This window comes from Scyliorhinus torazame, unplaced genomic scaffold (assembly GCF_047496885.1).
Source record: "Scyliorhinus torazame isolate Kashiwa2021f unplaced genomic scaffold, sScyTor2.1 scaffold_613, whole genome shotgun sequence".
Taxonomy (NCBI): domain Eukaryota; kingdom Metazoa; phylum Chordata; class Chondrichthyes; order Carcharhiniformes; family Scyliorhinidae; genus Scyliorhinus; species Scyliorhinus torazame.
The window spans coordinates 36,608-60,101 of record NW_027308340.1 but is presented as its reverse complement, the minus strand read 5'-3'; the positions used below and the strand labels follow the sequence as shown (position 1 = coordinate 60,101).

Sequence of the window (23,494 nt, the reverse complement as noted above, 5' to 3'; positions counted from 1 at the left end):
TGACTTCAACTTCCCAAATATTGAGTGGAAACTCTTTAGATCAAATAGTTTGGATGGGGTGGTGTTTGTGCAGTGTGTCCAGGAAGCTTTTCTAACACAGTATGTAGATTGTACCACCAAAGGGGAGGCCATATTTGATTTGGTACTTGGTAATGAACCAGGGCAAGTGATAGATTTGTTAGTGGGGGAGCATTTTGGAGATAGTGACCACAATTCTGTGACTTTCACTTTAGTAATGGAGAGGGATAGGTGCGTGCAACAGGGCAAGGTTTACAATTGGGGGAAGGGTAAATACGATGTTGTCAGACAAGAATTGAAGTGCATAAGTTAGGAACATAGGCTGTCAGGGAAGGACACAATTGAAATGTGGAACTTGTTCAAGGAACAGATACTACGTGTCCTTGATATGTATGTCCCTGTCAGGCAGGGAAGAGATGGTCGAGTGAGGGAACCATGGTTGACAAGAGAGGTTGAATGTCTTGTTAGGAGGAAGAAGGATACTTATGTAAGGCTGAGGAAACAAGGTTCAGACAGGGTGCTGGAGGGATACAAGATAGCCAGGAGGGAACTGAAGAAAAGGATTAGGAGAGCAAAGAGAGGGCATGAAAAATCCCCATAAGGTTCCCCATGGTAGGCTTATGCAGAAAGTAAGGAGGCATGGGATAGTGGGGAATTTGGCCAGTTGGATAACAAACTGGCTAACCGATAGAAGTCAGAGAGTGGTGGTGGATGGCAACTATTCAGCCTGGATCCCAGTTACCAGTGGGGTACCGCAGGGATCAGTTCTGGGTCCTCGGCTGTTTGTGATTTTCATTAATGACTTGGATGAGGGAGTTGAAGGGTGGGCAGTAAATTTGCAGACGATACGAAGACTGGTGGAGTTGTGGATAGTGAGGAGTGCTGTTGTCGGCTGCAAAGAGACATAGATAGGATGCAGAGCTGGGCTGAGAAGTGGCAGATGGAGTTTAACCCTGAAAAGTGTGAGGTTGTCCATTTTGGAAGGACAAATATGAATGCGGAATACAGGGTTACCGGTAGGGTTCATGGCAATGTGGAGGAGCAGAGAGATCTTGGGGTCTATGTTCATACATCTTTGAAAGCTGCCACTCAAGTGGATAGAGCTGTGAAGAAGGCCTCTGGTGTGCTAGCGTTCATTAGCAGAGGGATTGAATTTAAGAGCCGTGAGGTGATGATGCAGCTGTACAAAACCTTGGTAAGGCCACATTTGGAGTACTGTGTGCAGTTTTGGTCGCCTCATATTAGGAAGGATGTGGAAGCTTTGGCAAAGGTGCAAAGGAGATTTACCAGGATGTTGCCTGGAATGGAGAGTAGGTCTTACGAGGAAAGGTTGAGGGTGCTAGGCCTTTTCTCATTGGAACGGAGAAGGTTGAGGGGCGGCTTGATAGAGATTTATAAGATGATCAGGGGAATAAATAGAGTAGACAGTCAGAGACTTTTTCCTCGGGTGGAACAAACCATTACAAGGGGACATAACTTTAAAGTGAATGGTGGAAGATATAGGGGGGATGTCAGAGGTAAGTTCTTTACCCAGAGAGTAGTGGGGGCATGGAATGCACTGCCTGTGGAAGTAGTTGAGTCGGAAACATCAGGGACCTTCAAGCGGCTATTGGATAGGTACATGGATTACGGTAGAATGCTGGGGTGTAGATTGATTTGTTCTTAATCTAGGACAAAAGTTTGACACAATATCATGGGCCGAATGGCCTGTTCTGTGCTGTAATTTCTATGTTCTGCACTGTCCTTGAACACTCCCAGGACAGGTACAGTACAGGGTTAGATAGAGAGTAAAGCTCCCACTAAACTGTCCCCATCAATCACTCCCAGGATAGGTCAGCATGGGGTTAGATACAGGGTAAAGCTCCATCTACACTGCCCCCATTAAACACTCCCTGGACAGGTACAGTACCGAGTTATATAGAGAGTAAAGCACGGTAGCATTGTTGATAGCACAATTGCTTCATAGCTCCAGGGTCCCAGGTTTGATTCCGGCTTGGGTCACTGTATGTGCGGAGTCTGCACATCCTCCCAGTGTGTGCGTGAGTTTCCTCCGGGTGCTCCGGTTTCCTACCACAGTCCAAAGATGTGCAGGCTAGGTGGATTGGCCATGATAAATTGCCCGTAGTGTCCAAAATTGCCCTTGGTGTTGGGTGAGGTTACTGGGTTATGGGGATAGGGTGGAGGTGTTAACCTTGGGTGGGGTGCTCTTTCCAAGAGCTGCAGACTCGATGGCCTCCTTCTGCACTGTAAAAATTCTATGATATACCCTGCCCCCATCATACACTCCCTGGGAAGGTAAAGCACGGTCAGATACAGAATAATGCTCCCTGTATACTGCCCCCATCAAACACACCCAGGGCAAGTACAGCACGGGGTCAGATGGAGAGTAAAGTTCGGCAGCTGAACTCTGAATGCAGACAGCAAAAGTAGAAATGCAAAACCTACCGCCAAAGATGTAGAGTGAGTTGGTGGTATTTAGGAATGTTCCAGCAGCTGCAGTGCGTCCTGTGAACTCTGGATCAAATTGGCTGACATTGTACCAGCTCCCAGCACTTTGATTGTCGTTGAGCGAAAGATCACAGTTGTGACCTATGAACCCCGGCTGGCACTGACAATATTGAGACTGGAACATGACCAAAATTGTTCATATGAGAACCACATAAAAATAATCCCATTGCTCCACTCTCTCCCCATAGCCCTGTATCAATCCCAAACTAATCCACTGCCCTGCTCTCTCCCCAAAGCCCTGTACCAATCCCAAACTAATCCACTGCCCTGCTCTCCCCAAAACCCTGTACCAATCCCAAATTTATCCACTGCCCTGCTCTCTCCCCATATCCCTGCACCACTCTCCAAACTAATGCAAAACTATTAACACTGCCCAGCTCTCCCCTAGCCCTGTAACAATTTGAAACAATCCCACTGCCCTGCTCTCTCCCCACAGCCTGTAGCAATCCCAAACTAATCCCATTGCCCCACTCTCTCCCCATAACCATGTAACAATCCCAAACGAATCCCATTGTCCCGCTCTCTCCCCATAATCCTGTAACAATCCCAAACTAATCCCACTGCCCCGCTCTCTCCCCATAACCCTGTAGCAATCCCAAACTAATCCCATTGCCCCGCGCTCTCCCCATTGCCCTAGCAATCCCAAACTAATCACACTGCCACAATCTCTATGAATGACTAGGGAAAGAGTAGGACCAGTCAAGGACAGGGATGTGAAGTTGTGTGTGGAGTCTGAAGAGATAGGCGAGATACTAAATGAATATTTTTCGTCAGTATTCACTCAGGAAAAAGATAATGTTGTGGAGGAGAATGCGGAGACCCAGGCTAATAGAATAGATGGCATTGAGGTACGTAGGGAAGAGGTGTTGGCAATTCTGGACAGGCTGAAAATAGATAAGTGGGATTTATCCTAGGATTCTCTGGGAGGCCAGGGAAGAGATTGCTGGACCTTTGGCTTCGATTTTTATGTCATCATTGACTACAGGAATAGTGCCAGAGGACTGGAGGATAGCAAATGTGGTCCCTTTGTTCAAAAAGGGGAGCAGAGACAACCCCGGCAACTATAGACCGGTGAGCCTCACGTCTGTAGTGGGTAAAGTCTTGGAGGGGATTATAAGAGACAAGATTTATAATCATCTAGATAGGAATAATATGATCAGGGATAGTCAGCATGGCTTTGTGAAGGGTAGGTCATGCCTCACAAACCTTATCGAGTTCTTTGAGAAGGTGACTGAACAGGTAGACGAGGGTAGAGCAGTTGATGTGGTGTATATGGATTTCAGCAAAGCGTTTGATAAGGTTCCCCACAGTAGGCTATTGCAGAAAATCCGGAGGCTGGGGATTGAGGGTGATTTAGAGATGTGGATCAGAAATTGGCTAGCTGAAAGAAGACAAGAGGGTGGTGTTTGATGGGAAATGTTCAGAATGGAGTTCAGTTACAAGTGGAGTACCACAAGGATCTGTTCTGGGGCCGTTGCTGTTTGTCATTTTTATCAATGACCTAGAGGAAGGCGCAGAAGGGTGGGTGAGTAAATTTGCAGACGATACTAAAGTCGGTGGTGTTGTCGATAGTGTGGAAGGATGTAGCAGGTTACAGAGGGATATAGATAAGCTGCAGAGGTGGGCTGAGAGGTGGCAAATGGAGTTTAATGTAGAGAAGTGTGAGGTGATTCACTTTGGAAGGAATAACAGGAATGCGGAATATTTGGCTAATGGTAAAGTTCTTGGAAGTGTGGATGAGCAGAGGGATCTAGGTGTCCATGTACATAGATCCCTGAAAGTTGCCACCCAGGTTGATAGGGTTGTGAAGAAGGCCTATGGAGTGTTGGCCTTTATTGGTAGAGGGATTGAGTTCCGGAGTCATGAGGTCATGTTGCAGCTGTACAGAACTCTGGTACGGCCGCATTTGGAGTATTGCGTACAGTTCTGGTCACCGCATTATAGGAAGGACGTGGAGGCTTTGGAGCGGGTGCAGAGGAGATTTACCAGGATGTTGCCTGGTATGGAGGGAAAATCTTATGAGGAAAGGCTGATGGACTTGAGGTTGTTTTCGTTGGAGAGAAGAAGGTTAAGAGGAGACTTAATAGAGGCATACAAAATGATCAGGGGGTTGGATAGGGTGGACAGCGAGAGCCTTCTCCCACGGATGGAAATGGCTGGCACGAGGCCGTGGAATGCCGTACCTGCTACAGTAGTGAACTCGCCAACATTGAGGGCATTTAAAAGTTTATTGGATAAACATATGGATGATAATGGCATAGTGTAGGTTAGATGGCTTTTGTTTCGGTGCAACATCGTGGGCCGAAGGGCCTGTACTGCGCTGTATCGTTCTATGTTCTATCTCCTCATAGCTCTGTATCAATCCCAAACTAATCCCACTCCCCCACTCTCACCCCACAGCCCTGAATCAATCCCAAACTAATTCCACTGCCGAGCTCTTCTCATTGCCCTGGATCAATCCTAAACTAGAGTCATAGAATTTACAGTGCAGAAAGAGGCCATTCGGCCCATAGAGACTGCACAGGCCTTTGGAAAGAGCACCCTACTTAAACCCACACCTCCACCCTATCCCTGTAACCCCACCTAACCTTTTTTGTACAAGGGGCAATTTTAGCATGGCCAATCCACCTAACCTGCACATCTTTGGACTATGGGAGGAAACCGGAGCACCCGGAGAGAACCCACGCAGACACGGGGAGAAAGTGCAAACTCAACACAGACAGTCACCCGAGGCCGGAATTGAATCCGGGACCCTGGAGCTGTGAGGCAGCAGTGTGCCACCATGCCGTCCCCTAATCAAAAGGCCCATCTCTCTCCCCAGAGCACTGTTTCAATCCAAAGCTAATTCCACTGTCCCACTCTCTCGCCTGTATCAATCCCCTAACTAACCTGAGTGCTGAATTTGGTGCTTTTTGAGTGCGATAGTGAGAGTTTGGTGACCGAGGGAGTATAAGGCTTCATTTTTATCTAAAGTTTAGTCTTTCTTTTATTTAGTTAATTAACTTAAAAGTTGCTATTTGGTTTAGAAGAAGGTGAATTTTCAATCAGCTTTAAACAGGCTTCTACTTGTTGGCACTTGCAGCTGGAGCTTGTTAATTAGTTAATTGGATTAGGCCAGGTTTTCAGAGGCTAGATTCACAGTATAAAAGTGATCCCCTACAGTGCAGACTTTGTTTGCACTGAGTGCTGAATTTGGTGCATTTTGAGTGCTATAGTAAGAGTTTGGTGACCGAGGGAGTGCTGGGGGTGTATTTTGAGTGCGATAGTAAGAGTTTGGTGACCGAGGGAGTGCTGAATTTGGTGCATTTTGAGTGCTATAGTAAGAGTTTGGTGACCGAGGGAGTGCTGAATTTGGTGCATTTTGAGTGCTATAGTAAGAGTTTGGTGACCGAGGGAGTGCTGGGGGTGCATTTTGAGTGCGATAGTAAGAGTTTGGTGACCGAGGGAGTGCTGAATTTGGTGCATTTTGAGTGCTATAGTAAGAGTTTGGTGACCGAGGGAGTGCTGAATTTGGTGCATTTTGAGTGCTATAGTAAGAGTTTGGTGACCGAGGGAGTGCTGGGGGTGCATTTTGAGTGCTATAGTAAGAGTTTGGTGACCGAGGGAGTGCTGAATTTGGTGCATTTTGAGTGCTATAGTAAAGAGTTTGGTGACCGAGGGAGTGCTGAATTTGGTGCATTTTGAGTGCTATAGTAAGAGTTTGGTGACCGAGGGAGTTAGGTGAGGAGGGAGTAAGGTGCTCCTTTCATTTTGTTTCCGACATTCCCGCAAAGAGTGCGAAGAGAGCCAGGAGTTTACAGGAAGTGTAGCTGATTGGGAGCAGAGTCGGAGGGCGGAGATCTAGTTAGTCCACACGGCAGCTATATTCTGTAAGGTAAGAGGGGATGGAGGCTAGGCCAGGTACATGCTCCTCCTGTAGGATGTGGGTGGTGAGGGATACCACCGGTGTCCCCACTGACTATACCTGCGGGAAGTGCACCCAACTTCAGCTCCTCAAAGACCGTGTTAGGGAACTGGAGCTGAAGCTGGATGAACTTCGGATCATCCGGGAGGCAGAGGGGGTGATTGAGAAGAGTTACAGGGAGGTAACCACACCCAAGGTACAGTGACAAGAATAGCTGGGTTATAGTCAGGGGGAAAAAAACAAACAGGCAGACAGTGCAGGGATCCCTCGTGGCCGTTCCCCTTCAAAACAAGTATACCGTTTTGGATGCTGTTGGGGGGGATGACCTACCGGGGGAAGGCCCTAGCGGCCAGGTCTCTGGCACTGAGTCTGGCTCTGGGGCTCAGAAGGGAAGGGGGGAGAATAGAAAAGCAATAGTTGTAGGAGATTCAATGGTTAGGGGAATAGATAGGAGATTCTGTGGTCGCGAGCGAGACTCCCGGAAGGTATGTTGCCTCCCGGGTGCCAGGGCCAGGGATGTCTCGGATCGTGTCTTCAGGATCCTTAAGGGGGAGGGGGAGCAGCCAGAAGTTGTGGTACACATTGGTACCAACGACATAGGTAGGAAAAGGGGTGTGGAGGTAAAACAAGTTTAGGGAGTTAGGCTGGAAGTTGAAAGCCAGGACAGACAGAGTTGTCATCTCTGGTTTGTTGCCGGTGCCACGTGATAGCGAGGCTAGGAATAGGGAGAGAGTGCAGTTGAACACGTGGCTGCAGGAATGGTGTAGGAGGGAGGGCTTCAGGTATTTGGATAATTGGAGCGCATTCTGGGGAAGGTGGGAACTGTACAAGCAGGACGGGTTGCATCTGAACCAGAGGGGCACCAATATCCTGGGAGGGAGGTTTTCTAGGTTTTGGAAAGGTGCAGAAGTCATAGGGTAGTAGTCATGGGCGACTTTAACTTCCCAAATATTGAGTGGAAACTCTTTAGATCAAATAGTTTGGATGGGGTGGTGTTTGTGCAGTGTGTCCAGGAAGCTTTTCTAACACAGTATGTAGATTGTCCGACCAGAGGAGGGGCAATATTGGATTTAGTACTGGGTAATGAACCAGGGCAAGTGATAGATTTGTTAGTGGGGGAGCATTTTGGAGATAGTGACCACAATTCTGTGACTTTCACTTTCGTAATGGAGAGGGATAGGTTACAGGGCAAGGTTTACAATTGGGGGAAGGGTAAATACGATGTTGTCAGACAAGAATTGAAGTGCATAAGTTGGGAACATAGGCTGGCAGGGAAGGACACAAGTGAAATGTGGAACTTGTTCAAGGAACAGGTGCTACGTGTCCTTGATATGTATGTCCCTGTCAGGCAGGGAAGAGATGGTCGAGTGAGGGAACCATGGTTGACAAGAGAGGTTGAATGTCTTGTTAAGAGGAAAAAGGTGACTTATGTAAGGCTGAGGAAACAAGGTTCAGACAGGGCATTGGAGGGATACAAGATACCCAGGAAGGAACTGAAGAAAGGGATTAGGAGAGCGAAGAGAGGGCATGAAAAATCTTTGGCGGGTAGGATCAAGGAAAACCCCAAGGCCTTTTACACATGTGAGAAATATGAGAATGACTAGAGCAAGGGTAGGTCCGATCAAGGACAGTAGCGGGAGATTGTGTATTGAGTCTGAAGAGATAGGAGAGGTCTTGAACGAGTACTTTTCTTCTGTATTTACAAATGAGAGGGGCGATATTGTTGGAGAGGACAGTGTGAAACAGATTGGTAAGCTCGAGGAAATACTTGTTAGGAAGGAAGATGTGTTGGGCATTTTGAAAAACTTGAGGATAGACAAGTCCCCCGGGCCTGACGGGATATATCCAAGGATTCTATGGGAAGCAAGAGATGAAATTGCAGAGCCGTTGGCAATTATCTTTTCGTCCTCACTGTCAACAGGGGTGGTACCAGGGGATTGGAGAGTGGCGAATGTCGTGCCCCTGTTCAAAAAAGGAACTAGGGATAACCCTGGGAATTACAGGCCAGTTAGTCTTACTTCGGTGGTAGGCAAAGTAATGGAAAGGGTACTGAAGGATAGGATTTCGGAGCATCTGGAAAGACACTGCTTGATTAGGGATACTCAGCACGGATTTGTGAGGGGTAGGTCTTGCCTTATAAATCTTATTGAATTCTTTGAGGAGGTGACCAAGCATGTGGATGAAGGTAAAGCAGTGGATGTAGTGTACATGGATTTTAGTAAGGCATTTGATAAAGTTCCCCATGGTAGGCTTGTGCAGAAAGTAAGGAGGCATGGGATAGTGGGGAATTTGGCCAGTTGGATAACGAACTGGCTAACCGATAGAAGTCAGAGAGTGGTGGTGGATGGCAAATATTCAGCCTGGATCCCAGTTACCAGTGGCGTACCACAGGGATCAGTTCTGGGTCCTCTGCTGTTTGTGATTTTCTTTAACGATAAGGGAGTTGAAGGGTGGGTCAGTAAATTTGCAGACGATACGAAGATTGGTGGAGGTGTGGATAGTAAGGAGGGCTGTTGTTGGCTGCAAAGAGACATAGATAGGATGCAGAGCTGAGCTGAGAAGTGGCAGATGGAATTTAACCCTGAAAAGTGTGAGGTTGTCCATTTTGGAAGGACAAATATGAATGCGGAATACAGGGTTAACGGTAGAGTTCTTGGCAATGTGGAGGAGCAGAGAGATCTTGGGGTCTATGTTCATACATCTTTGAAAGTTGCCACTCAAGTGGATAGAGCTGTGAAGAAGGCCTATGGTGTGCTCGCGTTCATTAACAGAGGGTTTGAATTTAAGAGCCGTGAGGTGATGATGCAGCTGTACAAAACTTTGGTATGGCCACATTTGGAGTACTGTGTACAGTTCTGGTCGCCTCATTTTAGGAAGGGTGTGGAAGCTCTGGAAAAGGTGCAAAGAAGATTTACCAGGATGTTGCCTGGAATGGAGAGTAGGTCTTACGAGGAAAGGTTGAGGGTGCTAGGCCTTTTCTCATTAGAGCGGAGAAGGATGAGGGGCGACTTGATAGAGGTTTATAAAATGATCAGGGGAATAGATAGAGTAGACAGTCAGAGACTTTTTCCCCGGGTGGAACAAACCATTACAAGGGGACATGAATTTAAGGTGAAAGGTGGAAGATATAGGAGGGATATCAGAGGTAGGTTCTTTACCCAGAGAGTAGTGGGGGCATGGAATGCACTGCCTGTGGAAGTAGTTGAGTCGGAAACATTAGGGACCTTCAAGCAGCTATTGGATAGGGACATGGATTACGGTAAAATGATATAGTGTAGATTTATTTGTTCTTAAGGGCAGCAGGGTAGCATTGTGGATAGCACAATTGCTTCACAGATCCATGGTCCCAGGTTCGATTCCGGCTTGGGTCATTGTCTGTGCGGAGTCTGCACGTCCTCCCCGTGTCTGCGTGGGTTTCCTCCGGGTGCTCCGGTTTCCTCCCACAGTCCAAAGATGTGCGGGTTAGGTGAATTGGCCAATGATAAATTGCCCTTAATGTCCAAATTGCCCTTGGTGTTGGGTGGAGGTGTTGAGTTTGGGTAGGGTGCTCTTTCCAAGAGCCGGTGCAGACTCAAAGGGCCGAATGGCCTCCTTCTGCACTGTAAATTCAATGATAATCTATTTTTAATCTAGGACAAAGGTTCGGCACAACATCGTGGGCCGAAGGGCCTGTTCTGTGCTGTATTTTCTGTGTTCTATGTTAACCCCAAATAATTCCATTGACCCCTCTCTCACCATACCCTGTATCAATCTTACTCATGCTCTTGCTATTAATCTGGCAGTTTCTCCACCAATTGACCCTTATTTACAGGTGCAAATATAGCCTCTGTATTGTTCCAACACCATTTCAGAGTGCAATGCTATTTACCCATGGCACACCCACTGCCCAATGTTTGCCATATTGTGCTAGCTGAGGCATGTAGTTTAATATTTGGAAATGTGGTACAACTGAGTCTTACCGCAATGCACTGTCCATGCGACGCACAATAATCACTGCAGTTCTGGATGTCACAGGCCAGTCCACTCCAACCCCAATGACATGTGCATGCCCCAGTGAGGTCGCAGGTCCCGTGCCCAGAGCAGCCCATGGGGCAGAGTGTGAAGATATACGTGGCATTAAACCCCAGCAGGTTGTAATTGGCATCGCTGAACAGGTGGAGGAGCATCTGAGAAGAGACAACGATAAAACAAAGTTGGAACAAGTGTTGCAGAGTCTGTCAGTGACACGAGAGCTTCACATGCAGAGCAACTTTCGTATATCTGCGAATCCGACAAAGGCGGGCCAGCGTGCACACACCCACACAAATCAATGGGACGGAGGGACAGACAGACGGAGGGAAAACGCAGACAGACAAAAGCGCGCACACACACACACACACACACACACACACACAGACGAGACGTCTCAGGCACAGACAGATACGAACACACACTCTCTCTCGGACCGACAATCTCAAAACCAGGTATACACTGACCTTTCCCGATTTTGCTTCGATGGGCTCAGGCAGTGTGTTCCCACTCAGGCTTGCGAGTAGTGGGCTGCTGTAGGAGTCCCCATCATAAATGAAGAGGTAGTCGTATGTGCACTCAGTGTCCAAGAACATGAAAGTCAGGACAATGCGGAAGCTGTTGTTCGGGGCTATCAACAAAAACGTCATTAAAAATCTTATTGCCACACCACAGAAAAATACCTGGGTCATCACTAAAAATACGACACACATAAAACAGCCGGCCCCCACGCTCCATTGCTGGCCGCCACCCCCCACACCCAGTAAACAGCCCGCCCCCGCCCCCCCCCCACACCCAGTAAACAGCCCACCCCACTCCAGGTAAACAGCCACCCGCACCCAGTAAACAGCCCCCCCGCACCCAGTAAACAGCCCCCCCGCACCCAGTAAACAGCCACCCGCACCCAGTAAACAGCCCCCCCGCACCCAGTAAACAGCCACCCCCCGCACCCAGTAAACAGACCCCCCGCACCCAGTAAACAGACCCCCCGCACCCAGTAAACAGACCCCCCGCACCCAGTAAACAGCCCTCCCGCACCCAGTAAACAGACCCCCGCACCCAGTAAACAGCCCCCCCCGCACCCAGTAAACAGCCCCCCCCGCACCCAGTAAACAGCCCCCCCGCACCCAGTAAACAGCCCCCCCCCAACACCCAGTAAACAGCCCCCCCCCAACACCCAGTAAACAGCCACCCCACTCCCAGTAAACAGACCCCCCCACACACAGTAAACAGCCTCCCCCACACACAGTAAACAGCCCCCCTACACCCCAGTAAACAGCCCCCTCCACAAGCAGTAAATAAAATACCCACACCCAGTAAACAGCCCCCCCGCACCCAGTAAACATCCCCCCCTCACCCTGTAAAAAGCCCCCCCACACCCTGTAAACAGCCCCCCCTCACCCTGTAAACAGACCCCCACATCCAAACAGCCCCCCCACACCCAGTAAACAGCCCCCCCACACCCAGTAAACAGCCCCCCCCAACACCCAGTAAACAGCCCCCCCACACCCAGTAAACAGACCCCCCCACACACAGTAAACAGCCTCCCCCACACACAGTAAACAGCCCCCCTACACCCTAGTAAACAGCCCCCTCCACAAGCAGTAAATAAAATACCCACACCCAGTAAACAGCCCCCCTGCACCCAGTAAACATCCCCCCCTCACCCTGTAAAAAGCCCCCCCACACCCTGTAAACAGCCCCCCCTCACCCTGTAAACAGCCCCCCCACACCCTGTAAACAGCCCCCCCACACCCAGTAAACAGCCCCCCCACAAACAGCCGCCCCCACAAACAGCCCCCCTCCACAAACAGCCCCCCTCCACAAACAGCCCCCCTCCACAAACAGCCCCCCTCCACAAACAGCCCCCCCCACAAACAGCCCCCCCCACAAACAGCCCCCCCCACAAACAGCCCCCCCCACAAACAGCCCCCCCCACAAACAGCCCCCCCCAACAAACAGCCCCCCCCAACAAACAGCCCCCCCCAACAAACAGCCCCCCCCAACAAACAGCCCCCCCCCACAGACAGCCCCCCCCACAGACAGTCCCCCCACAGACAGCCCCCCCCCACAAACAGCCCCCCCCACAAACAGCCTCCCCCCACAAACAGCCCTCCCTAAACCAGCCCCCCCCCACACCCAGTAAACCACCTCACACCCAGTAAACAGGCCTGCCACACCCAGTAAACTGCCCCCCACACCCAGTAAACAGCCCCCCCACACCCAGTAAACAGCCCCCCCCACACCCAGTAAACCCCCTCACACCCAGTAAACAGACAGCCCCCCCCACACCCAGTAAACAGCCCCCCACACCCAGAAAACAAACAGCCCCTCCACACCCAGTTAACCCCCCCCCCACACCCAGTAAACAGACAGCCCCCCCCCCACACCCAGTAAACAAACAGCCCCCCCACACCCAGTAAACAGCCCCCCACACCCAGTAAACAAACAGCCCCCCCCCCCACACCCAGTCAGCAGCCCCCTCACACCCAGTAAACAGCCCACCCCCACACCCAGTAAACAAACAGGCCCCCACACCCAGTAAACAGCCCCCCACACCCAGTAAACCCCCCACACCCAGTAAACAGCCCACCCACATTCAGTAAACAGCCCCCCATACCCTGTAAACAGCCCCCCCTTACCCTGTAAACAGCCCCCCCACACCCAGTAAACTGCCCCCCCACACCCAGTAAACAGCCCCCTCACACTCAGTAAACAGCCACCCCACACCCAAACTGCTCGCCCACACACAAACAGCCCCCCCCACAAACAGCCCCCTCCACAAACAGCCCCCCCCCAAACAGACCCCCCCACAAACAGACCCCCCCACACACAGACCCCCCCACACACAGCCCCCCCCCACACACAGCCCCCCCCCACACACAGCCCCCCCCACACACAGCCCCCCCCACACACAGTAAACGACCTCACACCCAGTAAACAGCCCTGCCACACCCAGTAAACTGCCCCCCCACACCCAGTAAACAGCCCCCCCACACCCAGTAAACAACCCCCCACACCCAGTAAACAGCCCCCCACACCCAGTAAACCCCCTCACACCCAGTAAACTGCCCCCACACCCAGTAAACAAACAGCCCCCCCCACACCCAGTAAACAGCCCCCCCGCACCCAGTAAACAGCCCCCCCGCACCCAGTAAACAGCCCCCCCCACACCCAGTAAACCCCCTCACACCCAGTAAACAGCCCCCCACACCCAGTAAACAAACAGCCCCCCCACACCCAGTAAACCCTCTCACACACAGTAAACACCCCCCCACACCCAGTAGACAGCCCCTCCCACACCCAGTAAACAGCCCCCCCACACCCAGTAAACTGCCCCCCCCACACCCAAACAGCCCCCCCACACCCAAACAGCCCCCCCCACACCCAAACAGCCCCCCCCACACCCAAACAGCACCCCCCCACACCCAAACAGCCCCCCCCACACCCAAACAGCCCCCCCACACCCAAACAGCCCCCCCACACCCAAACAGCCCCCCCCACACCCAAACAGCCCCCCCCCACATCCAAACAGCCCCCCCACCCCCAGTAAACAGCCCCCCCACACCCAGTAAACCCCATCACACCCAGTAAGCAGCCCCCCCACACCCAGTACACAGCCCCCCACACCCAGTAAACAAACAGCCCCCCCACACTCAGGAAACAGCCCCCTCACAACCAGTAAACAGCCCCCCCCCACACCCAGTAAACAGCCCCCCACACCCAGTAAACAAACAGCCCCCTCACACCCAGTAAACAGCCCCCTCACACCCAGTAAACAGCAGCCCCACACCCAATAAACAAACAGCCCCCCTCACACCCAGTAAAACGGCCCCCTCACACCCAGTAAACACCCTCACACCCAGTAAACAGCCCGTTCACACCCAGTAAACAGCACCCCCATACCCAGTAAACAAACAGCCCCCCACACCCAGTAAACAGGCCCCCCACACTCCGTAAACAGCCCCCCCACACCCAGTAAACCCCCCCCACACCCAGTAAACCCCCCCACACACCCAGTAAACAGCCCTCCTCACCCAGTAAACAGCCCCCCACACCCAGTAAACAAACAGCCCCCCCACACCCAGTAAACAGCCCCCTCACACCCAGTAAACAGCCCCCACACCCAGTAAATAAACAGCCCCCTCACACCCAGTAAACGCCCTCACACCCAGTAAACAGCCCGTTCACACCAAGTAAACAGCCCCCCACACCCAGTAAACAGCACCCCCACACCCAGTAAACAGCACCCCCACACCCAGTAAACAAACAGCCCCCCACACCCAGTAAACAGGCCCCCCACACTCCGTAAACAGCCCCCCCACACCCAGTAAACCCCCCCACACCCAGTAAACCCCCCCCACACCCAGTAAACCCCCCCCACACCCAGTAAACCCCCCCCACACCCAGTAAACAGCCCTCCTCACCCAGTAAACAGCCCCCCACACCCAGTAAACAAACAGCCCCCCCACACCCAGTAAACAGCCCCCTCACACCCAGTAAACAGCCCCCACACCCAGTAAATAAACAGCCCCCTCACACCCAGTAAACGCCCTCACACCCAGTAAACAGCCCGTTCACACCAAGTAAACAGCCCCCCACACCCAGTAAACAGCACCCCCACACCCAGTAAACAGCACCCCCACACCCAGTAAACAGCACCCCCACACCCAGTAAACAAACAGCCCCCCACACCCAGTAAACAGGCCCCCCACACTCCGTAAACAGCCCCCCCACACCCAGTAAACCCCCCCACACCCAGTAAACCCCCCCCACACCCAGTAAACCACCCCCCCCACACCCAGTAAACAGCCCCCCTCACCCAGTAAACAGCCCCCCACACCCAGTAAACAAACAGCCCCCCCACACCCAGTAAACAGCCCCCTCACACCCAGTAAACAGCCCCCACACCCAGTAAATAAACAGCCCCCTCACACCCAGTAAACGCCCTCACACCCAGTAAACAGCCCGTTCACACCAAGTAAACAGCCCCCCACACCCAGTAAACAGCACCCCATACCCAGTAAACAAACAGCCCCCCCCACACCCAGTAAACAGCCCCCCCGCACCCAGTAAACAGCCCCCCCGCACCCAGTAAACAGCCCCCCCCACACCCAGTAAACCCCCTCACACCCAGTAAACAGCCCCCCACACCCAGTAAACAAACAGCCCCCCCACACCCAGTAAACCCTCTCACACACAGTAAACACCCCCCCACACCCAGTAGACAGCCCCTCCCACACCCAGTAAACAGCCCCCCCACACCCAGTAAACAGCCCCCCCACACCCAGTAAACTGCCCCCCCCACACCCAAACAGCCCCCCCACACCCAAACAGCCCCCCCCACACCCAAACAGCCCCCCCCCACACCCAAACAGCCCCCCCCCACACCCAAACAGCCCCCCCCACACCCAAACAGCCCCCCCACACCCAAACAGCCCCCCCCACACCCAAACAGCCCCCCCACACCCAAACAGCCCCCCCCCACATCCAAACAGCCCCCCCACCCCCAGTAAACAGCCCCCCCACACCCAGTAAACCCCATCACACCCAGTAAGCAGCCCCCCCACACCCAGTACACAGCCCCCCACACCCAGTAAACAAACAGCCCCCCCACACTCAGGAAACAGCCCCCTCACAACCAGTAAACAGCCCCCCCCACACCCAGTAAACAGCCCCCCACACCCAGTAAACAAACAGCCCCCTCACACCCAGTAAACAGCCCCCTCACACCCAGTAAACAGCAGCCCCACACCCAATAAACAAACAGCCCCCCTCACACCCAGTAAAACGGCCCCCTCACACCCAGTAAACACCCTCACACCCAGTAAACAGCCCGTTCACACCCAGTAAACAGCACCCCCATACCCAGTAAACAAACAGCCCCCCACACCCAGTAAACAGGCCCCCCACACTCCGTAAACAGCCCCCCCACACCCAGTAAACCCCCCCCACACCCAGTAAACCCCCCCACACACCCAGTAAACAGCCCTCCTCACCCAGTAAACAGCCCCCCACACCCAGTAAACAGCCCCCTCACACCCAGTAAACAGCCCCCACACCCAGTAAATAAACAGCCCCCTCACACCCAGTAAACGCCCTCACACCCAGTAAACAGCCCGTTCACACCAAGTAAACAGCCCCCCACACCCAGTAAACAGCACCCCCACACCCAGTAAACAGCACCCCCACACCCAGTAAACAAACAGCCCCCCACACCCAGTAAACAGGCCCCCCACACTCCGTAAACAGCCCCCCCACACCCAGTAAACCCCCCCACACCCAGTAAACCCCCCCCACACCCAGTAAACCCCCCCCACACCCAGTAAACCCCCCCCACACCCAGTAAACCCCCCCCACACCCAGGAAACAGCCCTCCTCACCCAGTAAACAGCCCCCCACACCCAGTAAACAAACAGCCCCCCCACACCCAGTAAACAGCCCCCTCACACCCAGTAAACAGCCCCCTCACACCCAGTAAACAGCCCCCACACCCAGTAAATAAACAGCCCCCTCACACCCAGTAAACGCCCTCACACCCAGTAAACAGCCCGTTCACACCAAGTAAACAGCCCCCCACACCCAGTAAACAGCACCCCCACACCCAGTAAACAGCACCCCCACACCCAGTAAACAGCACCCCCACACCCAGTAAACAAACAGCCCCCCACACCCAGTAAACAGGCCCCCCACACTCCGTAAACAGCCCCCCCACACCCAGTAAACCCCCCCACACCCAGTAAACCCCCCCCCCACACCCAGTAAACCCCCCCCCCACACCCAGTAAACAGCCCCCCTCACCCAGTAAACAGCCCCCCACACCCAGTAAACAAACAGCCCCCCCACACCCAGTAAACAGCCCCCTCACACCCAGTAAACAGCCCCCACACCCAGTAAATAAACAGCCCCCTCACACCCAGTAAACGCCCTCACACCCAGTAAACAGCCCGTTCACACCAAGTAAACAGCCCCCCACACCCAGTAAACAGCACCCCATACCCAGTAAACAAACAGCCCCCCCACACTCAGTAAACAGGCCCCCCACACTCAGTAAACAGCCCCCCCACACCCAGTGAACCCCCCCCACAACCAGTAAACAGCCCCCCCACACCCAGTAAACAGCCCCCCCCACACCCAGTAGACAGCCCCCCACACCCAGTAAACAGCCCCCCACACCCAGTAAACAGCCGCCCCACACCCAGTAAACAGCCGCCCCACACCCAGTAAACAGCCGCCCCACACCCAGTAAACAGCTTCCCCACACACAAACAGCCCCCCACAAACAGCCCCCCACACCCAGGAAACAGCCCCCCCACACCCAGTAAACCACCGCACACCCAGTAAACCACCGCACACCCAGGAAACAGCCCCCCCACACCCAGTAAACCACCGCACACCCAGTAAACCACCGCACACCCAGTAAACTGCCCCCCCACACCCAGTAAACAAACAGCCCCCCCCACACCCAGTAAACCCCCTCACACCCAGTAAACAGCCCCCCACACCCAGTAAACAGACAGCCCCTCACACCCAGTAAACAGCCCCCCATACCCAGTAAACAAACAGCCCGCCCACACCCAGTAAACAGCCTCCCCACACCCAGTAAATAGCCCCCTCACACACCCAGTAAACAGCACCCCCACACCCAGTAAACAGCCCCCTCAAACACCCAGTAAACAGCCACACCCAGTAAAGTCATCCCCCACACCCATATCCAGTAAACTGCCATTCCCTCCACCACACCCAGTAAACAGGCACCCCCCCCCCACACCCAGTAAACAAACAGCCCCCCCCCACACCCAGTAAACCCCCTCACACCCAGTAAACAGCCCCCCACACCCAGTAAACAGACAGCCCCTCACACCCAGTAAACAGCCCCCCATACTCAGTAAACAAACAGCCCGCCCACACCCAGTAAACAGCCTCCCCACACCCAGTAAATAGCCCCCTCACACACCCAGTAAACAGCCCCCCCCCCACACCCAGTAAACAGCACCCCCACACCCAGTAAACAGCCCCCTCAAACACCCAGTAAACAGCCACACCCAGTAAAGTCATCCCCCACACCCATATCCAGTAAACTGCCATTCCCTCCACCACACCCAGTAAACAGGCACCCCCACCACACCCAGTAAACAGCCAGATTCCCCACACCCAGTAAACAGCTGCCCTCCCCCCCCACCCAATAAACGTGCAGCCCCCACACCCAAAAATGTGTTGCATGAATTCTATTATTGTGGTCACCTGTCCTAACATCTCCTTCCGTGTCTCAGTGTCAACCTGTTTGACCATGCTCCTGCAAAGCTCTTCCGAAAATGTTAAAGTTTCACGATGTTAAGGGAGCAATGTAAAAGTATTTTGCCCTTGTCCCAGTCACACGCACATAGACTGGATGCTGAGCGATGCTACGAGGGGCACGCGCGCATGTGCACACACCCCTCAGGAACTCCAGTGAACGCTTAGATTCTCTACACTGCAGAAGGTGGCCATTCGGCCCATCAAGTCTACACCGACCTTCTGAAAGTGCATCCAAAATAAGCCAACTCTGCAGACCTATCCCCATAACCCCACCTAAACTTTGGACATAAGGGGCAATTTAGCATGCGCCAATCTGCACATCTTTGATCTGTGGGAGGAAACCTGAGCACCCGGAGGAAACCACGCAGAAAGTGCAAACTCCACAGTCACCCAGGTCATAATCGAACCCGGGTCCTGGCGCTGTGAGGCAGCAGTGTGAACCACTGCCACCCTTTGACAGCACCTTCCAAACCCATGCCCACTAGATGGACAAGGGCAGCAGATACCTAGGAACACCACCACCACCTGGAGGTTCTCCTCCAAATATATCAGCCGTTTTTTCATTGTGGCTGGGTCAAAATCCTGGAACTCCTGAACAGCACTATGGGTGTACCTACAACACACGGGCTGCAGCGGTTCACGAAGAAAGCTCACAGGGCAGCACGGTGGCACAGTGGTTAGCACTGCTGCCTCATGGCGCCGAGGTCCCAGGATCGATCCCGGCTTTGGGTCACAGTCCGTGTGGAGTTTGCACATTCTCCCAGTGTTTGCTTGGGTTTCGCCCCCACACCCAAAGATGTGCAGGGTAGGTGGATTGGTCACACTAAATTGCCCGTTAATTGGAAAAAATGAATTAGGTACTCTCAAAGGGCAATTAGAGATGGGTAATAAATGCTGGACTCACCAGCGAAGTCCACATCCCATGAACAAATAAATGACTACCCTCATGAGGAAAGATTGTTTTACTTAGAACAGGAGGCTAAGGGGTGACCCATTTGAGGTTAACAAAATGGCGAGGGTCCGAGACAGGGTAGGCAGGAAAGACTTGTTTCCCCTCAGCAGATGGGTCAAATACCAGGCGGCACAGACTTAAGGTGATTGGTAGAAGTGGGGACATGAGGAAAAACATCTTCACCCAGAGGGTAGCGAGCTTCTCGGTTTCACTGCCTAAGTTGCTGGTTGAGGCTGAAATGCTCAACTCGTTTGAAAGAAACCTAGATCTGATGTGCTGGAACTTGCAAACCACAGACCAGGTGCTGGAAAGTGGGATTAAAACGAGCAGCGACTTTCTTTTTTTTGGCTGGTGTGGACATGATGGACTGAATGGCCTTCTGCCCCATAACCTTTCTGTGGTTCATTAGGTGAGATCGGAGCTGGACCCCCAACCAACTGTATCAATCCAGTTACCACAGGACTGCTGCTTTATTTCCAAAAAGTCCATCAATCTCAGCTTTGATGGATTTAATTGACCTCCAGCTTCAGCAGCTCTTCAGAACGGATTCCTCAATTCACCCCGGTGAACCCTTCAAACGTTTTAACACCTTTTAAGATTAGATTGCCCCTCAGCCGTCTAAACTCGAGGGAATGCAGGCTGGGATTGTGCAACCTGCCTTCGTAATTTATCCCTGGTATCAATCCGGGGAATTTCGAGGTGCAGCTCCCCTCCAAAGCTTAGAGCTTGGATTAGTACTTGGAACTATGATGTTGTTGCCATTACAGAGACCTGGTTGAGGGAAGGGCAGGATTGGCAGCTAAACGTTCCAGGATTTAGATGTTTCAGGCGGGATAGAGGGGGATGTAAAAGGGGTGGCGGAGTTGCGCTACTGGTTAGGGAGGATATCACAGCTGTACTACTGGAGGACACCTCAGAGGGCAGTGAGGCTATATGGGTAGAGATCAGGAATAAGAAGGGTGCAGTCACAATGTTGGGGTTTACTACAGGCCTCCCAACAGCCAGCGGGAGATAGAGGAGCAGATAGGTAGACAGATTTTGGAAACGAGTAAAAACAACAGGGTTGTGGTGATGGGAGACTTCAACTTCCCCAATATTGACTGGGACTCACTTAGTGCCAGGGGCTTAGACGGGGCAGAGTTTGTAAGGAGCATCCAGGAGGGCTTCTTAAAACAATATGTAGACAGTCCAACTAGGGAAGGGGCAGTACTGGACCTGGTATTGGGGAATGAGCCCGGCCAGGTGGTAGAAGTTTCAGTGGGGGAGCATTTCGGGAGCAGTGACCACAATTCAGTAAGTTTTAAAGTGCTGGTGGACAAGGATAAGAGTGGTCCTAGGGTGAATGTGCTAAATTGGGGGAAGGCTAATTATAACAATATTAGGCGGGAACTGAAGAACCTAGATTGGGGGCAGATGTTTGAGGGCAAATCAACATCTGACATGTGGGAGGCTTTCAAGTGTCAGTTGAAAGGAATTCAGGACCGGCATGTTCCTGTGAGGAAGAAGGATAAATACAGCAATTTTCGGGAACCTTGGATAACGAGAGATATTGTAGGCGTCGTCAAAAAGAAAAAGGAGGCATTTGTCAGGGCTAAAAGGCTGGGAACAGACGAAGCCTGTGTGGAATATAAGGAAAGTAGGAAGGAACTTAAGCAAGGAGTCAGGAGGGCTACAAGGGGTCACGAAAAGTCATTGGCAAATAGGGTTAAGGAAAATCCCAAGGCTTTTTACACGTACATAAAAAGCAAGAGGGTAGCCAGGGAAAGGGTTGGCCCACTGAAGGATAGGCAAGGGAATCTATGTGTGGATCCAGAGGAAATGGGCGAGATACTAAATGAATACTTTGCATCAGTATTCACCAAAGAGAAGGAATTGGTAGATGTTGAGTCTGGAGAAGGGTGTGGAGATAGCCTGGGTCACATTGAGATCCAAAAAGACGAGGTATTGGGCGTCTTAAAAAATATTAAGGTAGATAAGTCCCCAGGGCCTGATGGGATCTACCCCAGAATACTGAAGGAGGCTGGAGAGGAAATTGCTGAGGCCTTGACAGAAATCTTTGGATCCTCACTGTCTTCAGGTGATGTCCCGGAGGACTGGAGAATAGCCAATGTTGTTCCTCTGTTTAAGAAGGGTAGCAAGGATAATCCAGGGAACTACAGGCCGGTGAGCCTTACTTCAGTGGTAGGGAAATTACTGGAGAGAATTCTTCGAGACAGGATCTACTCCCATTTGGAAGCAAATGGACGTATTAGTGAGAGGCAGCATGGTTTTGTGAAGGGGAGGCGTGTCTCACTAACTTGATATAGAGTTTTTCGAGGAGGTCACAAAGATGATTGATGCAGGTAGGGTAGTGGATGTTGTCTATCTGGACTTCAGTAAGGCCTTTGACAAGGTCCCTCATGGTAGACTAGTACAAAAGGTGAAGTCACACGGGATCAGGGGTGAGCTGGCAAGGTGGATACAGAACTGGCTAGGTCATAGATGTGGAGATGCCGGCTTTGGACTGGGGTGAGCACAGTACGAAGTCTTACAACACCAGGTTAAAGTCCAACAGGTTTGTTTCGATGTCACTAGCTTTCGGAGCGCTGCTCCTTCCTCAGGTGAATGAAGAGGTCTGTTCCAGAAACACATATATTGACAAATTCAAAGATGACACACAATGCTAGGAATGCGACCATTAGCAGGTGATTAAATCCTTACAGATCCAGAGATGGGGTAACCCCAGGTTAAAGAGGTGTGAATTGTATCAAGCCAGGACAGTTGGTAGGATTTCGCAGGCCAGATGGTGGGGGATGAATGTAATGCGACATGAATCCCAGGTCCCGGTTGAGGCCGCACTCATGTGTGCGGAACTTGGCTATAAGTTTCTGCTCGGCGATTCTGCGTTGTCGCGGGTCCTGAAGGCCGCCTTGGAGAACGCTTACCCGGGTACGCCAACATCTTCATGCACAAGTTTGAACAGGACCTACTCACCGCACAGGACCTTCAACCGACGTTATACACCAGATACATCGATGACATTTTTTTCCTTTGGACCCACGGCGAAGAATCACTGAAACAACTACACGATGACATTAATAAGTTCCATCCAACCATCAGACTCACCATGGACTACTCTCCCAAATCGGTCGCATTCTTGGACACACTCGTCTCCATCAAGGACGGTCACCTCAGCACTTCGCTTTACCGCAAACCCACAGATAACCTCATGATGCTCCACTTCTCCAGCTTCCACCCTAAACACATTAAAGAAGCCATCCCCTATGGACAAGCGCTCCGTATACACAGGATCTGCTCAGACGAGGAGGAGCGTAACAGACATCTACAGACGTTGAAAGATGCCCTCGTACGAACAGGATATGGCACTCGACTCATCGAGCGACAGTTCCAACGCGCCACAGCGAAAAACCGCACCGACCTCCTCAGAAGACAAACATGGGACACAACCGACAGAATACCCTTCGTCGTCCAGTACTTCCCCGGAGCGGAGAAACTACGTCATCTTCTTCACAGCCTTCAACACGTCATTGATGACGATGAACATCTTGCCAAGGTCATCCCCACACCCCCACTACTTGCCTTCAAACAACCGCGCAACCTCAAACGAACCATTGTTTGCAGCAAACTACCCAGTCTTCAGAACAGTGACCACGACACCACACAACCCTGTCATGGCAATCTCTGCAAGACGTGCCAGATCATCGACATGGATACCACTATTACACGTGAGAACACCACCCACCAGGTACGCGGTACATACTCGTGCGACTCGGCCAACGTTGTCTACCTCATACGCTGCAGGAAAG

The 23,494-nt window shown here is 52.1% G+C and overlaps 1 protein-coding gene across 1 annotated transcript in view; it reads right to left on the bottom strand.

The window, feature by feature from the left end:
* Positions 1–23,494, bottom strand: part of LOC140406558 (multiple epidermal growth factor-like domains protein 8) — a gene marked incomplete at its 3' end in the record, with an annotated part of 113,550 nt that overhangs the window by 60,804 nt on the left and 29,252 nt on the right. Inside the window, exons 3-5 of the mRNA XM_072494553.1 lie at positions 10,906–11,069; positions 10,390–10,596; positions 2,464–2,641 (exon numbers count right to left, since the gene is read on the bottom strand). Of these exons, the coding sequence (XP_072350654.1) occupies positions 2,464–2,641; positions 10,390–10,596; positions 10,906–11,069 (549 nt within the window). The remainder of the gene's footprint in view (positions 1–2,463; positions 2,642–10,389; positions 10,597–10,905; positions 11,070–23,494) is intronic.